The sequence below is a fragment of the Heterodontus francisci genome, chromosome 6, assembly GCF_036365525.1.
Source record: "Heterodontus francisci isolate sHetFra1 chromosome 6, sHetFra1.hap1, whole genome shotgun sequence".
In the NCBI taxonomy this organism is placed as follows: Eukaryota; Metazoa; Chordata; class Chondrichthyes; order Heterodontiformes; family Heterodontidae; genus Heterodontus; species Heterodontus francisci.
The window spans coordinates 84,386,885-84,396,683 of record NC_090376.1 but is presented as its reverse complement, the minus strand read 5'-3'; the positions used below and the strand labels follow the sequence as shown (position 1 = coordinate 84,396,683).

The window sequence follows — 9,799 nt, the reverse complement described above, 5'->3', positions numbered from 1 at the left end:
ACTCAAACTTAAAGCTGCACCAAGCTGCTGATGAATATAAGGCATGAGTGAATGCCGGGCTGGCAGGCTTTAAAATATGGCGCTAGCACCTGCACCGGAGTCATCTGACACCTGAATTGGCAACTCTCATCCTGTCCCTGCCACATGATGGGGGGGGCCCCGTGTCTCCTATATGTAAATTGGCCACCCGCTGCGTGATCGCTATGGGGTGGCCGTCCACATAATGGACAGGAACGCCGCCCATTTCCAGCCTCGCCACCTGGAACAGGAGCAGGATCATTAAATTCAGCCCTATGTTTTTTTTTTCCTTTATGTGGCGATACAACAATGATCTGTATTGAACAGGAAACACAATCACTGTTGCTGCTAATAAAAGTGGTTTCAGCAATTTGTGTAGTGTTATGTTAATTTGATGATGTGTTTTTTTCGCCCTCTTGCTGCAATTTTTTAAGCAGCTGTACCAAAGATTTACAGGGGTGATAAGTTTAACTTCAACCCCACTTAGGTACTTAACAGTGCTTTGTTCTGTTGATTACATGTTTTAACTTATTGCCAGAAGTAAGCTATCCAAATATTCAGCATTAATGTCTTGGTGCGAAATGAATGTCTGAAGTGTCTCAATGCTTGATACATCAAATATTTACCCTGTATAAGTCAAGCTTGTTAAATGGCAATGCTATAGACTGAGGTATTTTACTGAGAGTAGTGCTGTAAAGAGTGCTGCTGATATGAAATGCAATTTTTCCAACAGCTTAATGTTTAATAGGTTTCTATCTGTTCAGAATAATCCACAATTGAAGATTTCTGTGAAGCATAGCTAATAGACATTTTATCTAATTTGAATTGAAGTGGTAACGTCTCATCGATGTTGGGTTTTGCAGCAGAGGGAACAATTATTGACTGTGTTAGCTACCACTGTTTACTGCCTGGATGATATTCTTACAGATCAATAAGGTTAGTAATTCCTTTGCATTTTAATCTAGTTCCAATTTAGTTTTGCTAATATGTAAAAAATATTGTAAAGATAGGAAAAAAACATCAAAGGGATTGTTATTGTCAGGATTTAGCATAGTAGGAATACTTTAGTGGGTTTTGTTAATCCCTACTCAAAATGCAAACCAACTTAGATTCAAATATACTAAAATTGCTACAGTGTTATTCCCTTCTTAACCCAATTTACTGCAACAATTCACTTTGTTTGACTTACCTCTCTGAGATTTGTAAGTGGTGTACCAAAACACCAAACTGTCAGCACAATTTGTTTAAACAACACAGGGATGGTGAAAAGGTTGGGGGGGACGAAGAGGTAGGGATGTGGGGAAATTTAAGGAGTGGGGAAAGCACGAGTGATTGGTTAAGGAAATGGGAAGGGAGTCGCTTAGGGCCATGATTTCCCCACAGCCTGCCACCACAGCACACAGTACCACCCACCACCTCCCACTGAACTGTATATATGGAAGAACTAAAACTAGAAAATAAAGAAGCAAAACAGACATAGAGGGGAGAAGCAAGAGAGAGAGAAGCAAAAGTGGAAAAAAAAACAGTAACAAGAAAACATCAGAGACATAAAGAGAGTAGCCATATTCTCCAATATGCTAAGATGCCACTGTTCCCCAACCACATCATTTTAACTCACCTGTATTTAGGCATATGTTACTGACCAGGTGAGAGGGGTCAACTTCCCTTTCAGTCTTTGCCTGGTTTAACCGTAACAGGGTTTCATTTTTAAAAACACTGTGTTTTAGCTCCCCCTTAGTGAATCCTTGTTCACTGCTTTCCAATTGTAAGGCAAAGAACACAATTCAGACAGGTTTTCTTAGATTTTAAACAAGAAAGGTGCAAGTTTATTAATCTTAAACTCTAATCCAGTTAAAGACTACGAATATGCAATGCGACCACATTAGCATGTATACGTGATAAATACACACGCAGACAGAGACAGAAAAGTAGAAAAGAATAAAGGGGAAAAGTTTGAGGCAATAGATGGGTTTCTATTTTACTGTTCTTTGAATTTGCTGTGAAGTCTTTGGCTGCTGGTAAGACTTGTAATTCGTTGGGGCCCAGTGCACGCTTCAACTTGTTTCGAGGTCTTTTCTCTCTTGAGGTTTACATGTCTTCCATGGGTCCGGTGATTTGGGGAGAAAGCTAGAGACAGAGAGAGGCTTCCTTGTTCCAGGTTCCGGTTCCAACAGCCTTCTGCCTCTTTTTCTGTGGCACAATTCAAAAACACCCTGGTTGCCCAGCAGGTTAGTCATGTGACCATCTGGTTTGACCACTTCTGTTTGTGGATTCTGCCATCTTAGCAGTCGTCCTGGAATGCGAGCTTCCTCACCTTCAATGTTTGGTGATCAAAGTCCATTTTAGGTTAAGTGTACCAGGGAATAGTCATTTATCTCTCCAAGCACTGTCTGTTAGTATGCAAATGTTTTTCCAGCCACTGCTGATCTGTTTAACAAGTCATTTCCTCACTCCAGCAACAGTTTAAAATCAATGTTCATATGACAAAATTAAAATGCCTCATTCTTTGCAGCTGGGGGTCTGCATGACACACAGAAAGACCACTTGACCCAGAAGAACGAGGGCCTAATTTAAATAGCAGTGTCATATCCAGATGACATATTAGGGATAGGGATATAGGAGCAGGAGCAGACCATTCAGCCCATCGAGCCTGCCCCGCCATTCAATATGATCATGGCTGATCATCCTCTTCACTGTCTTTTTCCCACACTGTCCTCATATCCCCTTATGTCATTTGTATTTAGAAATCTGTCAATCTCTGCTTTAAACATATTCAATGACTGAGCTTCCACAACGCTCTGGGGTAGAGAATTCCAAAGATTCACAACACTCTGAGTAAAGAAATTTTTTCTCATCTCTGAATAAGTAGCTTCCCCATTATGTTGAAATTGTGTCCCCTGGTTCTAAACTCCCCAACCAGGGGAAACATCTCAGCTGCATCTACCCTGTCTATCCCTTTAAATATTTTGTAGGTTTCAATGAGATCACCTCTCATTCTTCGAAACTCTAGAGAATACAGGCCCAGTTTCCCCAATCTCTCTTCATAAGACAGTCCCGCCATCCCAGGAGCAAGTCTGATGAACCATTGTTGCACTCCCTCTATGGCAATAATATCCTTCCTAAGGTAAGGGGATCAAAACTGCACACAGTACTCCATGTGTGGTCTCACCAAGGTTCTATAAAATTGAAGCAAGACTTCACTGTTCCTGTACTCAAATCCTCATGATAAAGGCTAACATACCATTAGCCTTCCTAATTGCTTGCTGCACATGCATGTTAGCTTTCAGTGACTTATTGACAAGGACTCCCAGGTCCCTTTGTACATCTGCACTTTCTAATCTCTTACCATTTAAGAAATACTCTGCACATCTGTTCCTCCTACCAAAGTGGATAACCTCAAATTTTTCCATATTATATTCCATCTGCCACGTTCTTGCCCACTCACTAAGTCTGTCCACATCCCTTGAAGCCGCTTTGCAGCTTCCTCACAACACACGTTCCCACCTAGTTTTGTGTCATCCGCGAACTTGGAAATACTACATTTGGTCCCCACATCCAAATCATTGACATATATTGTGAACATCTTGGGCCCAAGCACTGATCCCTGCGGTACCCCACTAGTCAAAGCCTGCCAATGCGAGAATGACCCGTTTATTCCTACTCTCTACTTTCTGCCTATTAACCAATCCTTAATCCATGCCAGCATATTACCTCCTATACCATGTGCTTTCATTTTGCTAACCAACCTCCCGTGGGGGACTTTATCAAAAGCCTTCTGAAAATCCAAGTATACCATGTCCACCGACTCCCTTTTATCAATTCTGTTAGTAACATCCTCAAAAAACTCCAACAGGTTCATCGAACATGATTTCCCATTCATAAATCCATGTTGACTATGCCCAATCAGATCATTATTATCCAAGTGTCCATTTATCACATCCTTTACAATAGATTCTAGCATTTTCTCAGCAACCGATGTAAGGCTAACAGATCTGTAATTCCCTGTTTTCTCTCTCCCTCCCTTCTTAAATAGTGGGGTGACAGTTGTGACCTTCCAATCTGCAGGAACCGCTCCAGAATTTATAGAATTTTGGAAGATAATCACCAATGCATCCATTATCTCCATAGCTACCTCTTCCAACACTCTGGGATGTAGAATATCAGGTCCTGGGGACTTATCAACCTTTCCATTGAAAAGGATGGGCAGACCATCTTGATCACAGGCCCAATTACGGCCTGGACTGTCTCCAGCCCATTAGCAAAAGCTGGCGGCAGCCAGGATCAAACCTCAGGTAAGAGCTTTCGTAAAAATTTTAAAGGTAGATATCACTCATATTAAATCACCAAATAGTTTATTTACAGCACTTTAAAATATCTCAACTCTTACAAGATCTCAGTACAACATCTTCTCAGAACAGTCTGTGTTTTTCTGTCGAACCCTCCAGTCTGTCTCTTTTTAGTTTCAGTTTCAAACTCTTCAGCTCCACCCATAGGCTTAAGCAATCAAACACAGTTAATACTGATCAATGGACAGACTAATGCAATCAAATCCAGATCAATTGAACACTATATTTTCACCCTTTTAACTAAAAACATTGGGCTGAAATTTATACTCCTGCTGCTAAAATCAACAGTGGGTGAAAACAATGGTGGACCTCCCGTGCAGGCCACGTGTCACGGAGCCGCTGCAATATTAAGTGCGTCGGCTCATTACATGTCCAGGTCGTGCTGCCCCATCCACCGCCCCCCCAATAATGTGGAGGTGGCGCGCTTGACGCTGCCATGAACGGCATCAGCTGGCAGGTAAGCAGGTGCTGGCATCATATTTAAACAGCAGCCAGCCCTGCATTCATTCGAATTCTCTTTTTAAACATCACTGCTGGAGCTGAACACAGAAGAATCTGTCCAGGTGCTTCTTCAAACTAAGACCCCTGGAACGCATACAAGATGGCAGAGGTGTGAGGCAGGGTGGCCCCACGGTTCCTGCTCACTCTCCTCCAGGCTGCATGGGCAAGGCGGGAGGTCCTTTTCCCCAGTGATGGTAAGAAGAGGCCCTCCCGCCTGCCCAAGCAAGTCTGGACGGAGATAGCAGAGGAGGTAAGCTGCTGTGGGACCATCCGCCAGGACTAGGTGCCGTGCCGCAAGGGGGTAAATGATCTCTTGCACTCCACAAAGGTAAGTGGCACTTTGTTGCATGGATCCACTTAACCTGGGTGTTCCCACACAGAGTGGCACATGTGTGCCACTGTCATGCCAAAGACAGGGAGGTTGGGCAGAGAGGAATGATGCTACATGAATGGCTGCATGTATGAAAGAACTCATCCTTGTCTGCTGCTCAGAGCATGGCACCTACATGACAGGCTCAGTCAATGGTACAGACCGAGCTTCCCCCACTTTAGGTCCAGCGCCCCTGTTGTGACATGCGTCATGTTGTTGTTTAGCAGTGCTCAATATCTGCCTCCTTGCTCCTCCAGGTTAACAGGACCCACAATGCACGGTAGGCATCCAGAACTGGTGGAGGGATGCCTGACATGCGACCACTTACACAGGCCGAGGAGGAGACCCTGGAACTAACAGCCATCCATGTTGAACATACCATTGCAGAAGTGGATCTCGGGGTCCTGGGTGAATGGACAGCCATTTGACAAACACAATGGTTACTTAGAACATTTTATTGTTTGAGACAATGTTGTCATAATCATTACATGCGCACCATAAAGACTGACACTGTGCTCTTCACATTGAATCTTGCAGGTCGACGCTCCAAACCCAACCTACAGGCCCTGGAGCTTTTCCGAACCTCTGAGGAAGAGACCACCTCAGAAGACGCAGCATCCCATGACACTCCCGCATCTTCCACCATCACAGATCCAGTCACCTCGGTGAAAATAAAATCAGTCTTAGAGTCTGGGCCACAAGCTGGTGAGAGGACTGTACACGCACCCGAGGCGCTACTGAGGCAGAGACAGCCAAGGCCCCTGACAGTCGGAGATCTGTGGGTGTCCAGGCACATGCTCAGCCCCAGGCTAATGATGACCCTCCGGTGTCAACAGCACAGGATGTGCTGGAGCTGCAACAGCAGTCATGGCAACATCTGGTGGAGATGCCACCAGGCCATGCGCAGCCTTGAACGAACGGTGAGGGAGTCCATCCAGGCCATGACAGCTGCCACGTCCCAGGCATTTGAGCATATGGCTTCATCCATGGAGAGCACAGCGACCCTCTTGGAGAGCCACATTCCAATGCTCCGCTCTGACCTGTAAACCATGAGCTGGACGCAGCACTGGCAAGGTGAGAGAGGGACCAGAGGCTTGTAGACTGATTCTGCTCCTGGTCCTTCCCAGGAGAGCAGCAAGGTTCATACAAGCCTTGAGAGTGAGGAGGTGAGCCTGCGCACCTTATCTGGGGTACCCCCTCAAGGTGATTCCAATGTGTACACCGGCCCTTCAGCCCCTCTGCTGATGAGTCAAGCTCCAGCAGCTACGACTTACGAGGAGAGGTCTGCACTGACACAGGATTCCTCCAGCCAGCCGGGGCACTCCAGGCCTTGGGCATCCAGAAGAAGACCGCCGAAGTCATCCACATCCTAAGGGTAATCTGATCAGCAGCCTTCCTCCAGTCAGGCTGCTAGCACGGAAGTGGCACCACAAAGGAGCACCGGCAAACGTTTCAAAAAGACACCTTGACAAATGGGTCTGCACGGGTGATACTACAATGTATAAAGCTAACTCACTATATGTTCTTCACTAACATGCATCATTGTAGTGTGTGAATGACGTGTGCCAGCATGTGCCGATCGTGTCCCTTCCCAATATAACATTGGCCTCACAGTACTGCCAATGTATGGAATGGCATCATTGTCATGCCAGCATTACTCATGTGCCCCTCCACCGATGCAGTCACATGGACAATGGCTCAGTCAGCTGCTGCCAGTAATGTTGGAGACAAAGATGTTACAGATGCAGACAGCTGCACAATAGGTGAACGAAGGTGGTGTGTGGCACGTAGAGCACAAGATCTGGAGAAGCATTGATTAATAAGGCATTGTCGTGCATCCTTGCTCGCTGCTTGCCCTACAAGCGCTGCCAGGACGCTGTCCGTCCTCCCATGCGCATTTCCTGCTGTAAGCCCTCTGCATCCTTATCGTCCGAGGAGGAGTCCTGCTCACGTCTCTCCTCATCCTGCAAGGCCTCCCCCCTATTTAGTGCAAAGTTGTGCAGAGCACAGCAAACAGAAATGAGACAAGCAACCCTTTCTGGTGCGTATTGTAGGGCCCCACCCGATTTATCCAGGCAGCGGAAGCGCAACTTCAGCATGTCGATTGCCTGTTTAATGGTGGCTCTTGTAGATCTGTGGCAGGCATTGTATCTCTCCTTTGCATCACTGGTGGTGTTTCTCAACGTTGTCAGGAGCCATGTCTGCAAGGGGTAGCCCTTGTCTCCAAGAATCCATCCCTCGATCTGAGCTAGTTCAGTGAACAGCAGTGGCACCTGGGGCTGGCACAGGATGAAGGCATCATGGCAGTTGTCTGGAAAGTGGGCATAGACTTGTATAAAGCGCTTACGGTGATCACATACCAGCTGCGCGTTGAGCAAGTGTAAGCCATTTCAGTTGAGGTATGCAGCTGGTCGCCCAGCGGGAGCCTTGATGGCCATGTGGGTGCAGTGTATGACCACATGCACCTGTGGGAATCCCGCGATGGAGGCAAATCCAATGACCCTCTGGGCCTGCCTCTCAGGGTCTGTCCTGAAGCGGACATGGTCACCGGCCCTCCGGTACAGGGCATCGGTGACCTCCCTGATGCAGCGGTGCACTGCTGATTGTGTCACCCCACATAGGTCTCCGGTGGGTCCCTGAAATGATGCAGAGGTGTAGAGGTTAAGAGCCACTGTTACTTTGAGGGCCACAAGCAAAGGATGTCCACCAAAGCCCATCTGCTGCAGGTCCTCATTGAGTAGGGCACAGAGATGTGTCACTGCCTCTCTCGACATCTGCCGTCACCTCTGACACTGGTGCTCAGACATCTGCAGGTATGTCATGCACAGTGTTCTGTAGTGCTGAGTTTGCCTTGGGGGCTGCTGCTGCTCATGACCGAGGGCTTCCATGTGGGCCGAATCTGCCTCTTGGTTTTGCCTCCCATGGATATGGCTCCTCACAGAATGTGGATCAAAGGTGGACCATCCCCATCTCAATGTTGCAGTTAAACTCAGTTCCTTCAGTACATCAAAAGCACCTAACAGGGCAAAGAATGATGTGGATTGGTACTTCAGGTGCATTCATACATCATCTATATGGTGTGTCATGGCATTGCCCATCTTAGCTTTCACTAAGAGTGGGGCAGCATGACCACATTTGTATTGTTGCAGTTGCCTGGATTGGCCCACCAGCAACATTACCTTAAACCGACTACCATTTGTGGCTCCCACCCCCACACAAAGGATTCCTGGAGTGTCATTGTTCCTTCACTCTCCTAAAAATTCACGGGCACACAGTGGTCCCCTTTACGGAGGGAGGGTACGCGGTGCCTCTGTACATGAATGCAAAGTTGTGCCCCCTTTAACACCCTCCCCCACTCACCTCCATACATGCATGTACAGTTAAGACCCGTCTCGCAACACTCACCTTCACAAGCTCCAAGCACTGTAACCTCTGTTCCGCCAGCTTTTATCAGTTGGGAATGGGAAAGCACATGAGAGATGCTCATTCAGCTCAATATTCTAAACTGTTTGCTAACTCGCAGTTGGATGCATAATGCAGCGAAATAAGTATCTCGTTACATATGGCGAGTAGTGGGGGGGCCGCCACGAGGACCCGCCGTCGCAGGCAATATCGGGCCAGGCTCTCTTGGCGTCCGGATGTGTGGCAGCCCTGTCCGAGAGGCATTTTCCACCCCACCCCCCCCCCCCCACCACCCTGCCACAAACCCCGACAACAGGGGTTTGCAAAATTCAGCCCATTATTTTTAATTAAGGTATTCTAAACAACAAACATATATACATTGTTATTTCTTAGTGTTCAACTTGTCTGTTTTCTCTAAGTACAGAAATAGTCTTTGAGATAGGAGGGTCTCTTAGGTCGGTGATTAGATTTACGAATTTGAGGTTGTTGATCTGTTTGATCAGCTTGCTGAGGAGGATTAACATCACTCATAGGAAAAGGAAATGTTTCCTCATAACCACTATCCTCAAAATATCCTGGTCTGCTCCCTATCTAACGTCTTGCATTCCACTTGCTGTTGTCATCCAACAGATAAGCTTTGGTACCGAGCAAACATTGAATTTGCTTTGGACCTGATACTAATGAAGCAAGTTTGTGGTTGTGATTTGGTCGTTTGGTTTGAACCCATTCTCCAACATTAAGCTGTGTTCCCTTGCTCCTGTATGTTTGGCAAAGTATGCTTTTGTTTTACCTTGTCACTTCGCGATTTCATTTGCTTTCACTCTGACATTCTTGTTAACTGGTAGTGATGGCTTAAGAATGCCATATTGCATACAAGAGTCCATTTATCATCCTCGTGTATTCCCTTAGTGCCTGCCTTCTATGTGCCTTTGCCTGTCCTATTGCTCCTACACAGGTGGCTGGTGGAAGGCTACTGAAGGTCCAGCATCAGATTGCACTATCTTGGCACTGGCTACAGCAGTCTGGGCTGGTTGGCTAACAGGCAAATACAAGGGTACCGGCAGAGTGGCAGGGGTGAGAGCAAGAATGCTGTCATCCCACAAGAACAGAGCAAGTTCTTGCTCCATGGAGCCACTACCACTCCTCCACAGTAGTGCCTCAG

General features: G+C 46.6%; 1 protein-coding gene across 1 annotated transcript; it reads right to left on the bottom strand.

The window, feature by feature from the left end:
• Positions 1 to 7,091: 7,091 nt before the first annotated feature.
• LOC137371587 (putative nuclease HARBI1) lies at positions 7,092 to 8,009 on the bottom strand. Its single transcript, XM_068034423.1, has 2 exons — positions 7,701 to 8,009; positions 7,092 to 7,598 (listed from the first exon to the last, which is right to left on the bottom strand). The coding sequence occupies exons 1-2, from the start codon at positions 8,007 to 8,009 to the stop codon at positions 7,092 to 7,094; spliced, it is 816 nt and encodes a 271-aa protein (XP_067890524.1).
• Positions 8,010 to 9,799: the final 1,790 nt, after the last annotated feature.